General features: G+C 43.5%; 1 protein-coding gene across 3 annotated transcripts in view; it reads left to right on the forward strand.

Moving 5' to 3' along the window:
* Positions 1-18,908, forward strand: part of upb1 (ureidopropionase, beta) — a 129,945-nt gene that overhangs the window by 69,027 nt on the left and 42,010 nt on the right. For all 3 annotated transcript variants that reach the window (XM_048611786.1, XM_048611785.1, XM_048611788.1), the window contains exon 5: positions 18,234-18,395. In XM_048611786.1, the coding sequence (XP_048467743.1) occupies positions 18,234-18,395 (162 nt within the window). The remainder of the gene's footprint in view (positions 1-18,233; positions 18,396-18,908) is intronic.

Genomic DNA, 18,908 nt, shown 5'->3' on the forward strand with positions numbered 1-18,908 from the left:
ATTCCAACCTCAGCTGACTGTCTATGTGGATTTTGCACATTCTCTTCGTGTCTGTGTGGGTTTCCTCCAGGTGCTCCAGTTTCCGCCCACAGTCCAAAGATGTGCAGGTTAAGTGGATTAGCCATGGAAATGCAGGATTACAGGGATAGGGTAGGGGGATGAGTCTGGGGTGGGATGCTCTTAGGAGTGTCAGTGTGGACCTATTGGGTTGAATGGCCTGTTTCCACATTGTATGGATTTTATAGTATTCTGAAAAGGCTAGTGAGAAATTATTTTCCTTGGCTAGAGGTCATTGACATCAGGTAATGGACTGTGATGAGGAGAAATCTTCACCGATAAATCAGACTAACATTGTCGGGTGAGAGTCTTCAATGTGCATCTGACCAGTCTGGCCAATTCCTGAAGGAAATATCTGTAACTGTGAGGGAATCAACATGAGGGAACCACTTACCTGATCTCATCCTCAGCAATCTACCTGATTTTCATGACTACCACCAAACTGTGGTCGGTGTACTGTGCAGCTATATGCATCTTGTCTTGCCTCTATTTATTTTGTAATGATTCAAGTTAAAGCAGATGAGCAGTCATGTTTTTATTCAAAAGGTTAGTTTATTGCATATTATTACTGAAGGTTACTTAGCGATAGATCATAGAGTCTTACAGCACGGAGACAGGCCCTTTGGCCCAAATTAGTCCCTGATGACCAAAATGTCTATCCATGCGAACCCCATTTCCCTGCACTTGGCCCATGTCCTTCTAAACCTTTCCCATCCATGTATTTGTCCAAATGCCTTTTAAATGTTGTTAATGTACCCACCTCAACCGCTTCCGCTGGCACCTCATTCCATATGTGTACCACCCTCTCTGTAAAAAAAGTTGCCCCTCAGTTTCCCACATATTCTTTCCCCTCTTACCTTAAACTGATGCCCTCTAGTCCTCGATTCCCCAACCCTGGGAAAAAGACTGAGTGCATTCACCTTATCCATGCCTCTCATGATCTCACTTCTATAAGATCCCCCTCAGTCTCCTACACTCTAAAGAAAAAAGTCCTAGCTTGTGCAACCTCTCCCTATAACTCAGACCCTTGGGTCCTGGCAACTTCCTTGTAAATTTCTTCTGCACTCTTTCCAGTTTAATAACATCCTTCCTATAGCAAGGTGACCAAAACTGAACACAATACGCCAAGTGTGGCCTCACCAACATCATGTACAACTGCATCATAACTTCCCGACTTCTATACTCAGTGCCCTGACTGATGAAGGCCAGTGTGCCAAAAGCCTTCTTCACTGTCCCGTCTACCTGTGACTCCACTTCCAGAGAACCGTGCACCTGAACTTCAAGGTCCCTTTCTTCCACTACACACCTTAAGGCCCTACCATTCACCATGAAACTCCGACCTGGATTTGACTTTTCAAAATGCAACACCTCACCTTATCTATATTAAACTCCATTTGCCATTTCTTGGCCCACTTCCCCAACTGATCAAAATCCTGCTGCAATTTCTGATAACCTTCCTCACTGTCCACGATGCTGCCTATTTTACTGTCATCCGCAAACTTGCTAATCATGCCTGGTACAATCTATCTAAATCATTGATATAGATAACTAACAGCAATGGGCCCAGCACTGACCCCTAAGGCACACCACTAGTCACATGCTTCCAGTCAGACAAGCATCCTTCCAGTATTATCCTCTGCTTCCTACCACCAAGTCAGTTGTGCATCCAATTTGCCAGCTGTCCCTGGATTCCATGTGATCTAATCTTCCAGAGCAGCTTACCATGTGGAACCTTATCAAAGGCCTCAAGAATTCAAGAATTCCCTGTGTTTACACTATCTAGTGCTGTTAGAATTATATAGGTTTCTATGAGATTCTTCCTTATTCTAAAGTCTAATGAATATAGTCCTGACTGATATAAACACTCTTCGTACATCAGTCCTGCTATCCCACGAATCAGTCTGGTAAATCTTTGTTGCACTTCCTCTTTAGTCAGAACTTCTACCTTCAGGTAAGGAGACTAAAACTGCACATAGTACAATTGTGGTACAATTTCAACATCTCTGTTTCTGCATCCACATCCTCTTGCTGTGCAGTTCAACTTGCCAATTGTTATGGACTAGACCAGACCCCTCAGAATATTTTAAGAAGGCCTAACTTTTTTTTATTTTAAAGCTAGATGTGAAGTGCCATGTTCAAGATGTAATGGTCAAACTACTCGATGTGAAGCAAAACACAATTAATTTAGACACTATAATTAACATACAAACAAAAGAACGAGGAATTTAGAATAGCTTAATTATTGGAAAACCTAACCGAATCATGGATACAGTAACTATTACTAGTTAACTGGTATTATCCCATAAACACATCCCTTGGCAAAAAGGCACATTCAGACACAGATTCACACATGCAGTTCTCCAATCCAGGAGGGAAAAAAAACATCAAGCGAAGATTCAGAGAGAGTAGCAGCTAGGAGACATTAACTGAAGCTTCCAACTCTTTTGAGACCCTAATGGCTTCTGCTTAAAACTAAACCTAAAAACTAAAAAAACTGGAAAAACCTGGTCTGTGAGAGCTGTCTAGGCCCGAAACGTCAGCCTTTCTGCTCCTATGATGCTGCTTGGCCTGCTGTGTTCACCCAGCCCTACACCTTGTTGACTCTGTATGCTGTAAAGGGTGTGAGTCACTGAAGGCTTGAGCACCAGTCTAGCTGCATTCCTAGTTGTTTGGTTCCAGTTCAGCCACGACACTAGCCCAACAATGGAGAGCATTGAGCTGGTAAGTCCTGTGATAAAAAGCAGAACAATTACATTAGTTAGTTTCAATCTTTAGCAAGTTCTTGACAGTGCCCTCAAACAGCACTTACTTACCACTAACCTGCTCACTGACACTCAGTTTGGGCTCCTTTAGGGCCACTTGGCTCCTGACCAGTCGTGGTCCAAATATGAATAAAAGAATTGAACACCAGAGGGGAGGAGAGAATTATTGCCCTTGACATCAAGGAGACACTTGCCCTAATCTGGCGTCTAGGAGTCCTGGTAACATTGAAGTCGATGGGAATTGGGCGTGGCATATGGAGAAACTGTCTGCAGGAGACATACCTAGTACAAAGAAAGATTGTTCTGGTTGTTATAGGTCAATCATCGCAATAGTAGCGAAGCACGAATTCCTTAGGTTGATGTTTTAGGCCCAGCCATCTTCGGCTGCTTCATAAATGTCCATCCCTCCATTATGAGGTTGGAGTTGGTGATGTTTACTCATGATTATTGCTTTGATTTCCATTTCCAACTCTTCAGTTACTGAAGCAGTCCATGTCCACATACAGCAACACCTGGACAATATCCAAGCTTGGGCTGTGAAGTATCATGTAATATTTGCACCAGACAAGTGCCGGGTAATGACCATTTCCAATAAGAGTGAATCTAACCATTGCCCCTTGACGTTCAGTGGCGGGACCATCACCATCATTAACCAAATTTCCCCTTCCTTTTAAGCAAATGTGGCCACATGTCATTGATTCAAACACAATGTAAAGGGATCATGTGGTTGAGACACTCAGCCTATGTTCTGATTACAAAGGAAACTTACAAGATCAATCAAAGCAGCTAGGAGATGGGCCTGAGGTCTCCAATCTGCTTTCCTCTCCTTTGTAATGAGGCAAAAAATATGTTAAAGTGTTTGTAACATGATGAAAACATCAGTTATTATGCCCATTGTATTCATTTAAAGGGTTTTCTGATTAATTATAACCCTGGGCATTAATATTCTATTGGCTACCAGATGGTTTCCAAATATATTTCTGCTGATGGTAATGCAACACCTGTAGGAGGAAGCTGCAATCCATAAAATTTGACCTAATGTATTAGATTAGGCTATGAATACTTAACAGCTGGAACAATTATTTTGGATGAGGAAATGGGCAAAGAAGCATTTATTTACGCTTGTGATCAATTGGTTTTGAAATGGAGCTTCATACTGCCAAGTCTGTCTCAGCAGCACTCTGACAGATGCATCTTATGTGAATTAATTTGACTGTAGGCAAGCCATTACCATTAAGTATTATATTATTCTTGCATTCTTACTTCCAAATTACACCACTCAAACAGATGATTTGGTCTTTTTCTCATTGCTGTATACAAATTGGCTTATCCTACAGAGACCCCACCATCAAACATTTAATAAGATCATACAAGGCGATGTGTGAATGCAAATCTTCCTTTCATTGCCTGATATTTTGGGGCGTATTGTCTGTGAATGTGTTATATTATGTGGATTTGAAAAGATCCCAATCTTGCCCAGATGTAGTGCATTGGAAGTCAGTCAAGGCTGAGAAGTGAGTTTTCCTGATTCATCTACATGATACGGGTTTTGCTGGTTGGGCCAGCATTTTCCTGAGCTGCTGCAGCCCTTGTCGTATAAGGCTGCAAGGGAGGGACTTAAGGTACTTTGATCCAGATGTTGCCTTGTGTTTCAGCTATCTGTGTGTCAGATCCCACAGGACCTGCCAAAGGCTGTGTCTTCCCAGTTGTTGAGGTTATAGTTGCAAGATTTTAAGTTGCCCATTAGTGTGTCTTTGTAGCATTTCACCGATCCATCTCTGTTGTGAATCAAAACTCCAGCTAAATAGTTTTGGAGTTATAGAATTCCATGAGAAATGGTGCTACTGAGGAAAATAGGGGATTCCAAGGGCATTTGAACCTTTGGAAATTTTTTAAAAATTGTACAGTTTTTGAGCTGGTAGAGTTTCTGCATCTGTGTCAATGCCTGCTCTCCTATGGAATGAGGTGTGACTGAGGAGAAGGTAACCAGTCCTGTTCCAGCTACTGTTGTCGGTCATACCAGCTGATGCAATGTGCAATCTTCAAACAGTAATCCCAGTACTCTCTCAGAGCTGCCTCTGGCCCTACTTCCAGACCATCTCTAACTCTGTTTTCATGTGAATTCTGCCCAGAGGTCCAGCTGGAAGGAGGCCAGACCTAAAGACAGGGTGTACAGACAGCCAGTCTGCTCTCTCCACATGCCTGGAGGTCAACTTCTAGGGAGAGTCAGGCTTTTGGGCAGGATTTTCTTGCTGTCAGCAACCTCCTGGAAGAAGATCTCCTTCCTGAGTCCCACTCCAACCTCCACCCCTACCTGCTTCCCCCACATTGTGAGGAAGTTCCTTGAGATTAAGAAGGTGCCTGAGAATGAGGTAAGTGTGGGACAAGGGAGGAGCTTGTAGGGTACTGATTCCACATGGGAAGGACCATGCAGCTGCTGATGACTTTGACTTGCATGGTGGTAAGGGTGGCCTCATCTGCTTGTGGCTCCTCAGCCTGCCCAGCTGAACTTCAGGTAGGAGTGAGAGGGCTCAAGGAGGAAAGTGGGGAAACCTCTGGGTCACCACTTTCTTCCTGCACTCCTGCAGCCTCAAAGCCTCAAGTGTTGATAAATCATAACCCAAAACTTTACTGAGATTCAGAATGGCCACGTTTCCCTATCTGCCCCCCACCCACCCTTCCACCCCTGACTGATGGAGGAAGCTGGAAATAGAATGCTACCATTTTGATGAGTTGCAAAAATTTGACCCAGGAAAAAGACTGATGATCTAGTTCGATGATGCAACCATTTTTGTGTGTAGTGTAAGCACTGGACGTGAGAGTCTGTAGGAGAGTAAATTGCAGGAGAGACTATTTTACATCACATAGCTGCTGGACTGGTAGAGATTTATTCCAGTGATATAAATCATTTTCCTGCATGCCATCAATTCCCTGCTGTTTTCCAAGTTTCTGATATGATTGTAAAAGTGATGCCAGGCATTATGGAGAGCCAGGAAAGTGAATAAATCTTTGGTGGGACTGCAAGGCAGCTGCAGTGGAACGCGCAGGTTATCACGTAGCTCACAGACTGGGCTTTTCACACATTGTCTGTGCTGTGAATTCCTAATTACCTGGGTTATTCACTACTGCAGCTGCTTGATGTGACAATTGCCCTTTGCTGCGCTGGGCACTCTCTCCTTTTGTGTTTTTTTGGATATATTCTTTGATTTTCTCACTCCAGTGTGTGATCACCCAATCTGACTTTTTGATTAGAAATGATTTGATACTATTCCTTTAAAGTTGTCTTTTATCTCCAATTGGCTAAACAGAGAATAGAAATTTTAGGACTTTGGCTGCTGCAGGTGAATTGAAAAGGCACAATATAAACAGTACCTCCAACTTACTATCCTTCTGTCTGGGGAAATGTCTGTGGGTTTCGATTAGTTACACTGAAGATGTGACCTATAGCCTGGGACAGACTCCATTTGATTATATCGCTGGAATTGCCTTGCACTGTGCCCTGTCTCATTTTTGGCCCGTCTCTCTTCTTTTGCAGAAATGGGTGTTTTTTCTGAGGAAAGGTCACTCGACATGAAACATTAACTTTGATTTCTCTCCACAGATGCTGCCAGACCTGCTGAGCTTTTCCAACAATTTCTGTTTTTGTTTCTGATTTATAGCATCCGCAGTTCTTTTGGATTTTATTTGTTGTTTTTTCTTTGTTTTACTTCTTGGCCATGGACTGAATACCAGGCTGTTCAGTTGTGGTATCGTCATAGCTAGGTTGTCACTCAATTTTCATCCAATGTTACTGTATTGGGATCTCTGTGGTGGGGGTGAGGAGAGGGAAATTCCCTTGCCCCATCCTGCAGCCTTGAATTCCTCAATTCAGTCACGGGTGCTGAGGTCAGTTGTCACTTTGTAGTTGAGATCAGCTAGGAGTGTTTGTACAGTGCAGTCCACAGACCTGGCAGTGGCCTCACCGGGCAGTTCTCAGATTGGGTAGTTTTAAAGATGCCAGATAAGGGACAAATATTGGCCAGGTTCCAGGAGGAAACCCTGTTCACCTTCGCAATAGCATCACCAGATCATTTACATCCTCCTGAGGCTTTAACGTCTTATCCTAGAATTGGCACCACTGACAATGCTGTACTCTCTCAGAACTGCACCAGGCCTTTGTGTTCAAATCCATAGAGTGGGAATTGAACTCACAATTTTCTGACTCTGTCCATTGAGCCACTACTTATATCATCTCCTATCTTTCCTAAAATGAGGAAAACCTTTTTGTGTTGGGGTTAAAGTGTTCGGCCAGCTTCATGAGCATTTTATTTAGCACACAGAAACCAAATATTGCAATGATGTACTGACTCAGTACAATTTTAACAGTAGTATTATTAGAATTATTCCAGAGGAGTTAAAATATTCTTTATGCAGGAAGGAGTCACTTTTAGAGCATGTAAACAGCCATCTGAAGCCAGCGGGTATAATGTCACTGATGCAGGGAGCAAATCAGTGGGTAGGTGTGTGTGTGGGTGTGTGGGTGGGTGGGTGTGGGTGTGGGTGTGTGCGCGCCGCCACCAGGGGCCAATATAAATGGCCTTCTACATTTAAGTCGTCAATGGCAGAAGATTTACAGCAGCCATGGTTTGGGTGGGCGAGCTCAAAGTCTGGGCCCTGGAGTAAAACTATGACTTCTTCTGTGCCAATGGAAAATCATAAAAAACCATTTAAAATGACATTAACTAGACTTCTTGTCATCAATATGCCACCACCTTTCACTGGCTATGTGATTTTTAAAATGTCCCATGACCTCCCTGAGCCAACTTCAGCCATGTTGAAGAGGGATGGGGAGGTTGGGATTATTGCAGAATGGCCCTTCTTCAACCTGTGATCTCCTACCGCTGTATTTCCCTCACAGTAAGGAATCAATCACAAGATATTAGCAAGTGATTCAGAAGGCCAATGGTGTGTTGGCCTCCACTGCTAAGGGATTGAGTATAAAAATAGGGAAGCCTTGCTACAACTGTACAGGGCACTGGAGAGATGACACCTAGAGTACTGTGTCTAGTTTTGGTCTCTTTACGTAAAGAGGGATATGTATTAGAATTGGTGGCAGTTCAGAAGGTTTGTCTTATAAAGAAACGTTGAGCAGATTGGGCCTGTATCCACTGGAGCTTTGATGAATGAGAAGTGATCTTATTGAAACATGTGAAATACTGAGGGAGCTTGACAGGGTTGTTTCCTGAGAGAACAAAAACAAAGTTGCTGGAAAAGCTCAGCTGGTCTGGTAGCATCTGTGAAGGAAAAAACAGAGTTAAGTTTCAGGTCTGGTGACCCTTCCTTAGAACTTGTTTCCTGAGAAGATATTTCATCTTTTCAAAGAATCTAGAAATAAGGAACACAGTTTTGCAATAAGGGGGCTCCCACTTGACATGGAAATGAAGAGGAATTACTTCTGTCTCATGGTAATTTTCTATGGAATCTTCTTCATCAGAATCCACTGATCATTAATTTTTGCGAGAAACACTACATCGGACAAACAGGAAGGAAACTAACAACAAGAGTACATGAACACCAACTGGCTACAAAAAGACACGACCAATACTCACTCATCTCAATCCGGACAGGGAGAACCACGACTTCGACTGGGACAACACCAAGATCCTGGGACAGGCTAGGCAGAGACAAGCACGAGAATTCCTGGAAGCATGGCACTCCACGAAGCATGCTATTAATAAACACATTGAACTCGACCCCATATACATTCCATTACGGAGGAAACCCGGAAGTGAGGCAATCCATCGCAATGGACCCCAGAGTTTAAAAACCAGGCGGGAAAACACACCGACGCTTCATCGGAGGCTGCACTGAGGATGTTACCAAGCACGGTAACGAAACGTCTGCAAAACAACAAACCAGCTCGGCGAGCCAACCAACCTCAACACCCACAACCCGAGCTATAGATCTACTCCAAAACCATATAGACATTAATTTTTTTTTATTCTCTTGTGGGATGTGGGCATCACTGGGTGGCCAGCATTTATTACCTGTCCGTAGTTGCCCTTGATAAGGTGGTAGTGAACTACCTTCTTGAACTGCTGCAGTCCACCTGCTGTGGGTTGACCAACAATGTCTTTAGGGAGGGAATTCCAGGATTTTGACCCAGTGACAGTGAAGGAAAGGCGATATAGTTCCAAGTCAGAATGGTGAGTGGCTTGGAGGGGATCTTGAAGGTGGTGTGTTCCCATATATCTGCTGCCCTTGTCCTTCTAGATTGTTGTGGGTTTGGAAGGTGCTGTCTGAGGATCTTTGTTGAATTTCTGCAATGCATCTTGTAGATAGTACACACTGCTGCTACTGAGCGTCGGTGGTGGAGGGAGTGGATGCTTGTGGATATAGTGCCAATCAAGCGGGTTGCTCTGTCCTGGATAATCTCAAGTTTCTTGAGTGTTGTTGGGAACGTACTCATCCAGGTGAGTGGGGAGTAATCCATCACACTCTTGACTTGTGCCTTGTAGATGATGGACAGTGTTACTCGTTGCAGTATTCCTAGCCTCTAACCTGCTCTTGTCGCTACCATGTTTATGTAGTGAGTCCAGTTGAATTTGTGATCAATGATAAACCCCCAGGATGTTGATACTGGGGATTCAGTGATGGTAACACCATTGAACATCAAAGGGTGGTGGTTAGATTGTCTCTTATTGGTGATGTCATAGCCTGGCATTTATGTAGCGTGAGTGTTACTTGCCACTTGTCAGCCGAAGCCTGGATATTGTCCAGATCTTGTTGCATTTGGACATGGACTGCTTCGGTATCTGAGGAGTCACAAATGGTGCTGAACATTGTGTAATCATCGACGAATTTCCCCACTTCTGACCCTGATGGAGGGAAGGTCATTGATGAAGCAGCTGAAGATAGTTGAGCCTAGGACACTGCTCTGAGGAACTCCTGCAGAGATATCCCGGAGCTGAGACGACTGACCTCCAACACCCACAACCAACTTCCTATGTATCAGGAATGACTCCAACCAGTGGAAATTTTCCCCTGGATTCCTATTGATTCCAATTTTGTGAGAGCTCCTTGATGCCACACTTGGGCGAGTGCAGCTTTGATGTCAAGGGCTGCCTCTCTCACCTCACCTCTGGAATTCAGCTCTTTTGTCCATGTTTGAACCAAGGCTGTAATGAGGTCAGGAGCTGAGTGGTCCTGGCGGAACCCAAACTGGGCGTCACTGAGCAGGTTATTTCTGAGTAGGTGCTGCTTGATAGCACTGTCGACGTCACCTTCCATCACTTCATAGAATCATAGAATCCCTACAGTGTGGAAACAGGCCCTTCAGCCCAACAAGTCCACACCAAACCTTGGAGCATCCCACCCAGACCCATCCCCCTATAACCCACCTGAACACTACGGGCAATTTAGCATGGCCAATCCACCTAGCCAGCACATCTTTGGACTGTGGGAGGAAACCGGAGCACCTGGAGGAAACCAACGCAGACACGGGGACAACGTGCAATCTCCACACAGACAGTCGCCCAAGGGTGGAATTGAACCGGGTCCCTGGCGCTATGAGGCAGCAGTGCTAACCACTAAGCCACCGTGCCGCCCTTTGCTGATGATCCAGAGTAGACTGATGGGGCAGTAATTGGCTGGGTTAAATTTGTGCTGCTTTTTACATACAGCACATACTTGGGCGATTTTCCACATTGTTGGGTAGATGCCGGTGTTGTAACGTACTGGAACAGCTTGGCTAGGGGAGCGGCAAGTTCTGGAGTACAAGTCTTCAGTACTATTGCCAGAATGTTTTTAGGGCCCGGAGCCTTTGCAGTATCCAGTGTCTCCAACCATTTCTTGATATCACATGGAGTGAATTGGATTGGCTGGAGACTGGTATCTGAAATGCAGGTGACCATTGGAGGAAATCGAGATGGATCATCCATTCGGCACTTATGGCTGAAGATTGCTGTGAAAGCTTCAGACTTATCTTTTGCACTGATGTGCTAGGCTCTTCCATCATTGAGGATGGGGATATTTGTGGAGCCTCCTCCTCCAGTGAGTTGATTAATTGACCATCACCATGCACGGCAGGATGTGGCAGGACTGCAGAACTTAGATCGGATCCGTTGGTTGTGGGATTGCTTAGCTCTGTCTATCACTTGCTGCTTTCGCTGTTTGGTGTGCAAGTGGTCCTGTTTGGTGGCTTCACCAGGTTGATACCTCATCTTCAGGTATGCCTGGTGCTGCTCCTGGCATGCCCTCCTGCAATCTCTATTGAATTAGGGTTGATCCCCTGGCTTGACGGTAATGGTTGAGTGGGGAATATGCCGAGCCATGAGGTTACAGATTGTGCTGGTGTACAATTCTGCTGCTGTTGATGGCCCACAGTGCCTCATGGATGCCCAGTCTTGAGTTGCTAGATTTGTTCCAATTTTGTCCCATTTAGCACGGCAACAGAGCCACACAACACGATGGATAGTATTCTCGATATGAAGGCGGGACTTCGTCTCCACAAGGACTGTGCAATGGTTGCTCTTATTTGATACTGTCATGGACAGATGCAACTGCAGCAGGTAGACTGGTAAAGGATGAGGTCAAGTTTATTTTTCCCTTGTGTCGGTTCTCTCACCACCTGCCACAGACCCAGTTTAGGACCTGATGAGTTTGATCACTAGTACTGCTGCCGAGCCACTCTTAGTAGTGGACACTGAAATCCCCCCATCCAAATTATATTTTGTGCCCTTCACATCCTGAGTGCTTCCTCCAAGTGTTGTTCTACATGGAGGTGTACTGATTCATCAGCTGAGGGAAGGCGGTATGTGGTCATCAGCAGGAAGTTTCCTAGTCTAATTTGAGGCCATGAGACTTCATGGAGTCCAGAGTCAATGTTGAGGACTCCTAGAGCAACACCCTCCCGACTGTATACCACTGTGCCTCCACCTCTGCTGGGTCTGTCCTGCCAGTGAGACAGGACATATCCAGGGATGGTGCTGGCGATGTCTGCGACATGGTCTGTAAGGTATGATTCTGTGAGTATGACAATGTTAGGCTGTTGCTTGACTAGTCTGTGAGATAGCTCTCCCAATTTTGGCACTAACCCCCAGATGTTGGTGATGAGGACTTTGCAGGGTTGACATGGCTGTTTCTGCCTTTGTCTTTTCTGGTGCCTAGGACAAAGCCTGGCGATCCGTCCAGTTTCATTTCTTTGAGACTTTGTAGCGATTGGTACAATTGAATAGCTTGCTTGGCCATTTCAGAGGGCAATTGAGAATCAACCACATTGCTGTGGGTCTGGAGTCACATGTAGGCCAGACCAGGCCAAGGGAGGATGGCAGATTTCCTTCCCTGAAAGACATTAGTGAACAAAATGGGTTTTTCCGACAATTGACAATGGATTCATGGTCATCCGTAGGTTCTTAATTCCAGACTTTTTAAAAATTGAATTCAAATTTCCATCTGCTGTGGCAGGATTCATTACCTGGGTCTCTGGATTAATTGTCTAGCAATAATACCTCTAGGCCATCGCCTTCCCTAAGTAAATGCCAAGTTAAACAGATTTTTGATGGCTAAAGTGGTCTAGGGTTTTGGAGAATAGGCAGGAATGTGGATTTAAGACCAAAGTTAGATCAAGCATAATTTTATAGGATACAGAGCAGATTTGAAGGGCTGAATGGCCTACTTCTGGTTCTGTTTCATATGTTCTTATGGAAACTGATAAGGAGAAACGATGATGAGGTGCTGCTGTAAAATTCCATCTTTGGAACACTCTTCCTGAAAAGGTGAAGGAAGCAATGTACATCAATATTTTTTTAAATGCAGACATAGGTAAGTTCTCAGTGAGCAAGGGGTGAAAGGTTATTGGGTAGGATGGAATGTGGATTTGAAGTTACAGTCAGGTCAACCATGATTTATTTAAATGGCAGAGCATGCTTAAGGGGCTGAATGGTCTCCTGCTGCTCCTTGTTTGTGTGATCATATGACCCAGCCCCCCTCCCCCCAAACATTCCTGCTGCTTTGTGGATATTTTCCCATTACTTACCACTCTTCCTCTACCATCCCGTAATACGGAGTCCTTGTCTCTGAATATTGCTGTGAGAAAGCAGCTTCCAGTTTAACTAGATTCCAACAGTACAAGTGAAATTTTGTACTTAGCCCCTGTTCTGAGCATTTCATCTCATTTGGTTTTAGGTTATCTTATTGAGTTCAGTAATAGGGAGAGAGTAATGCCTTTCATAATAGGGAATTAAAAATAAATCTTCAACTATAATTTTCTGGATGTACAGTTACTTTGACCGATACTTGGGAAAATTGAGATAAATGACTCTTGAGCCTCCACTAATTTTAATTGATTGCACATCCCACAAGCCCCAATGTTCTTAGCACTATGAAAATAATTTACTGTCTTATTTTCTTCCTTGAGGCCATCTGACTCTTTAGCACCACTCAACTGACAGAGGATAAGATGGAAACCTAAGCAATAAAATCCGGATGTTTGTTGGAACATTGAGATAACCCTCTGTCAAGTGAGGCTGACATATTGATTTGCTCAGCCTGAGTCAATCTTGCAAACCACCTCCAGCCTGTGACAGAATGGAGCAGTGTATAAAGGCAGCAGAAATTTGAGGAGATGCAGTGTGATTAGTGCAGCAGAGATTTTTTTTAACTTCCCTGTCTTGCAGTCTGTCCCCTCCTGATGTTGAAGATATTCTATTAGTTGAGGCGTCAATAACCAGGGAGTATTGATTTAAGGGAAGGGATAGAAACTAATAGGAGAGTTGAGAAATGTTTTCAGTCAGAGGGTGATTGAAGTTTGGAACTCACTATCTGGAAGGATGGTTGAGTCAGAAACTGTTGTAAGATTTAAGCAACATTTAGATATTCACTGGTGCTGCCACAACCTCCAGGGGCTGTGAATCAAAATTTGGAAAATGTGATTCGTAGTCAGATCTTTGTTAACTGCCGTAGACATGATACGGTGGTCAGAGGATATGGTGTCTGTGGCGCCAGTAACACTCCACTACTTCACCCAGGATCAATCTTTAAGCGTTCTATAGGTGTGAGTGACATTATGAGTGTTTGTTTTTGAGTAGTTTATTGGTCTAATTGCACATCTCTCATAGCACAGCATTGTGTAAACCACTCGATGTGTTGTTCAGTGGCAGTAAAGACCTTTTCTCTTTTAACTGTGCAAGGATGCAATTCCTCCATTAAATGTAAACAGAAAATGCCGAAAATAAGCAGAAACCTCAAAGCTCCTGAAAAAGAGAGCAAACGGGTAAATGTTTCAGAAGCAAGACTGCGTGCATGTGTGCACACGTGTGTGTACACAAGCTTGTATTGAACAATCCATACAACAGAATCACTGAATTTCTTATAGCACAGAAGGAAGTCATTCAACCCGCATGTCTGCTGGCTTTTCAAATGAGTATCAGTACTTAGCCACTTCCTGCTTTCTCCCCATTTCCTTGCACACTATTTCTATCCAAATAATCATCCAATACACTCTTGTATCTTGTCACTTTCCAGTATGCCAGTTTCACATGTTGAATTCACTCTGAAACCCATTAGTGGTAGTGACCTTGAAGCAATCAAATTAGCATAGAACCCCAAATAGTTCATGAATGTCTTTCAGAGAAGTGCAGAAGCCTGCTGTCTGTACCCATATATGTCTGTATATACCTGATCCTTAACCAGTCCAGTGCCAGATCAACAAGGTTGACTCAGAAATGGCCTAACAAACCAAACAGCTGTACACAGCAATTGGCGATAGACAATTAATGCCAGCACGGTAAGCAAGCAAGAATCAACTTTCAACAGCCAGCTGAAGTCAGTATATGTAACTCCACAGTTGCATAGTCCTATGACAAATTGTGTAGGTTCACTAATGGATAGCCAGGAGAAAGCTTTTGGGATCAAGATTCAGCGTCTTCAGAGAGAGCAAACAGAAGTGGGAAGGCATTTGGCAGGTAAGCAAATGCCCGTATATCTCGACGTGCGTTTAACAGTGAGACAATTTTTTGATCCTTATGTTGGAAAGACACATCATTTCCATACAGTTCCCATATTTCACTTTGACTGAGATTATTAAAATGGTGTATCCAGTGCCAATTATAACATTGTTATAGCTTTCACTTGCCAATCAATCTGGTCCATGAATCATCTCCAAAGAACCCTCTATTTAGGGGTGTAACTTTGTTGAGGCTTCTTGAGTCAATTTGGCTCACTTTTTCAGAGTGCAGCTTAGCATTGGATTTTATAGCTTCCCTGACTGAGAGTTAAAGGAACCATCAGAAAGGAATTTTCGTGCATCACATGGTCCTTTTCTAGAGTGAAGCTATCTTTCTTTCATTTGTTCACAGAATGTAGGCATCACTAGCTTGGCTAGCATTTATCCCCATCTCTAATTACCCTCGAGAAGGTGGGGTTCATCTGGCTTCTAGAACTGCTGTAGCTGTTAGGGTTTATGGAAACCCAGAGTTAGTACATTGACATTGTAATACTGACCCCAGTTCACCTACTACTCAAACCTTCAACCATGCCTTCATCACCTCAAGCCTGTATTATTCCAACTCAATCCTGGTCTGTTCTCTCATGTTCTATTCTTGATAAATTTAAGCTGATGCAAAACTCTGCTGCCTAGGTCTCAACTCGCACCAAATCCCATTCTTCTATCACTCCTGTGCTTGCTGACCGACATTGATTCCCAGTCAATCGATGTCTTGATTCTAAAATTCTCTTCCTTGTTTTCAGATCTTCTCATGGCCTCATCCCTCCCTGTAATCTCTTCCAGCTCCACACCCTGTGAGATGTAAATAGAAGTTTCTGTTAAGCATTTGACTCTACAAACAATGACAAGAATTATTTGTTGTGAGGGATATTGCTGCTATGGAAAATGTTGACTTTGTAATCGATTCTGGATATCATCCTGAAATGCAACTCTTAACATGCAGAGTGTCACGGGTTTACTGAGATCAGCTGATGAAGCTGAGTAAATATAGATTGGAAGAAGGCCTTCCCTCCTTTCCTGAAGCTGCTAATTCTTGCTGGGAATCCAGATCAACAGGCATTCAGAGCCCTATGTTAGCTCTCTGAGATGTATCAAAGGCATTGAAAGCAATGCCTCATTAATTTAAAGAAAATCGCATTTGCGGGATTTGTTCTCGAGCAAACCTGACAGTTCAAAGCATATTGTACATGAGATAAATACAGATAATTCCAATCCAGTGTACCTACTCACTTCCTGTGAAGGAACAAATGTTATCTTGTTGCAGCATATCACTTGCTGGATTTGGATATACCACCAACTCAAGGTGGTCATTATCTCCGGTGAAAGAGGATGAAGATTGTAAATCTTATATAGAGTGATTTGAACCATAGTGGTACTTACCCTGAGGGTGATATGACATCTATTGGTTTATATTGATTGATGGTGTATTTTATTAGTGACTCTGACAAATTTGCTTTCCTGATTGTACACCCACTGATCTGATAATCTTTAGCTAAGAAAGATGCAGAGTGGTGTGGAGACCTATTCTTCTCTATTCTCATGAGGCTTCAGGTTGTTGGGTTATGTCTTACAGCTGATATGCAATATATATCTAAGAGATGTACTTACGATATTATTATATCATGCCGTTTGTCCTGATGGTATAAAGGTCTCAGGCACAATCTTACTGGGGATGCTTGCAGCATGTTAAACTGAGAGAGCATGCAACTGTTTGTAACCTAATTACTCAGTACTAGTGCAAACATGCAGTGTCTTTGATTGAAATATATGAAGACTCCAGGAGCTGTCACAAATATCTATTGAATCCTTCAGTGGTACATAACCTACGTCTGGTTCTTATGAAATGTGAGATAACATAAGTATCACCTCATTGGGCACAAATTTCCTGCTAAAGGTAAAAACCCCATAACTGTATCTGTGTTAAATCATGAGGGTAGAACAGATCAGGATTAACTGTGGTGGGTGTCCACATATAAAGAAACAATTCCCAAATCTCAGACATCACAACAGTGGTAAGGAGCCCTTACTGGCTTGCAGCAGTACACTACACCGGTGATCTTGTTATATTATTGGACTGCTCATTCATGGGTCTAGGCTAATGATCAACAACAAGAGATCAGATCTCACCTTGACAACTAAGGAATTTAAACTGCATTAAGTTCAGGTTTAAGTGCATTTTAATCGTGTGTTTTCACGTTAGGACATCCCCAGAATAGTCATGCTTCCGATTTCATTTCAGCACACTGACTGAGCATTCTCAGACTTTATTTAAAAATAAGCTTTGCCACTTTCTCTCCCTCCCCTGTCCCCTACCTCACTTCCTCTCTGTCTTTTACCCCTCCTCCTCTCTCACTCTCTCCATCTCTCACTGTTCCCCCATTCACCGCCTCTCCTGTTCACCAACTCTCTCACTAATTGCTTCCTGCCCCCCTCCCTTATATCCACTCACAATCTTCCTTGCTCCCTTAGTCACCTCCCCTGTCTTGCTGCATCTCGCCACTGCTGTCACTCATAGCGAGAGTTCAGGAGAGCAGAGTGGCAAGTGTGAGGAAATGGAAGAATCTGGGGAAGTGGTGATAGAGAATGGTGGTAAGCAGGAGATCAGTGGAAAGTCTTAGTATGTTCTTAAGATTTCATAAGTTATTAAGAGTAAGTAAAATAATTTTTGAGCATGGTAGGCTAAAGGCAGGCAATAGGATTTTATTGCAACCCCTCTTCAATTGCTTTTCTTATGGGAAAGTAAATTCGGAGTTGAAATGTTAGGAGTGCAAAAACAAAAGCTGGTTGTAAATACTGTAAACCTGGAATGAAAAGCTAGTCTCATTAATGGTGACTGTGAAACCACAGGAATGTTATAATATCCCATAAGGTTCATGAATGTCCATCAGGGAAGGAAATCTGCTGCCCATACCTAATCTGGCCTACATGTGACTCTAGACTCATGGTAAGGTGATTGACTCTTAACTGCCTTCTCAAATGGCACAGCATGACTCAGTAGCATCAAACCGCTACAAAAGTCTACAATCTGCATGGACCTCAGCAATTCAAAAAGGCAGCTCACAATCACCTTGTCAGGATGAGCAATAAATGCTGCTGTAGCCAGCAATGCTGACATCCTGTTAACAGAGCTGAGACTGAGAATTGTACATGGATGATGGTCATAGTGCAATCTCATTGTCCCATTCGATGGGAGCATGGAATCATATCTAGTACTGCATCTGTTTCAAATATTGTCATATTGATGTTATAAATGATCGAATTAAGACATATGGGGGACAGTTTCAAAAGCTGACTCTCATTTAAGCTTTTGACCTAAAACCAAGAGCTACAAACCAAATCGATAATAACCCTTCATCCGCCTTGTTTAAGACATTTGTTTTTCCTTCCCTGTCTTTCTTCCTCTAAGCACTGTTTCGTGCCTCCTCCTGCAGCTTGCAAGAAAATATAACCTGGTCGTGGTGTCACCAATCTTGGAGCGGGATGAGTTTCATGGGGACACACTGTGGAACACTGCGGTAGTGATTTCTAACTCTGGCAAAGTCCTCGGCAAGACCAGGAAGAATCACATTCCCAGGGTCGGAGATTTTAATGAGGTAAGAAGGTGGTGACTATTTCAGTGTGTAACATGCAAGAAAATTGTAGCAATAGGATATTCTGTCTTGTCAGTTTCTATATCCTGGTCTTTTTGTGTAATCAAAATACCAATATTTTGGGGAAAACAGTGGCTTAGTGGTTAGCGCTGGTGCCTCACAGCACCAGGGACCGGATTTGATTCCACCCTCAGGCAAGTGTCTGTGTGGAATATTCTCTCTATGTTTGTGTGAGTTTCCTCTAGGTGCTCTGGTTTCCTCCAGCAGTCAAAAGCTGTGCGGGGTTAGGTGGATTAGCCATGCTAAATTGCCTTTAGTGTACAGGCAAGTGCAGGTTTAGGTGAATTGGCAATGCTAAGTTGCCCTTAGTGTACAGGGATGTGCAAGGTTGTAAGGATAGGGTAGGATGTGGGTTTGGGTAGAATGCTCTTTGGAGGGTTGGTGTGGACTCGATAGGCTGAATGGCCTGCTTCCATACTGTAGAGACTCTATTTCTCTATGAATTCTAAGAAAATT

Source organism: Rhincodon typus, chromosome 24 (assembly GCF_021869965.1).
Source record: "Rhincodon typus isolate 14 chromosome 24, sRhiTyp1.1, whole genome shotgun sequence".
Taxonomy (NCBI): domain Eukaryota; kingdom Metazoa; phylum Chordata; class Chondrichthyes; order Orectolobiformes; family Rhincodontidae; genus Rhincodon; species Rhincodon typus.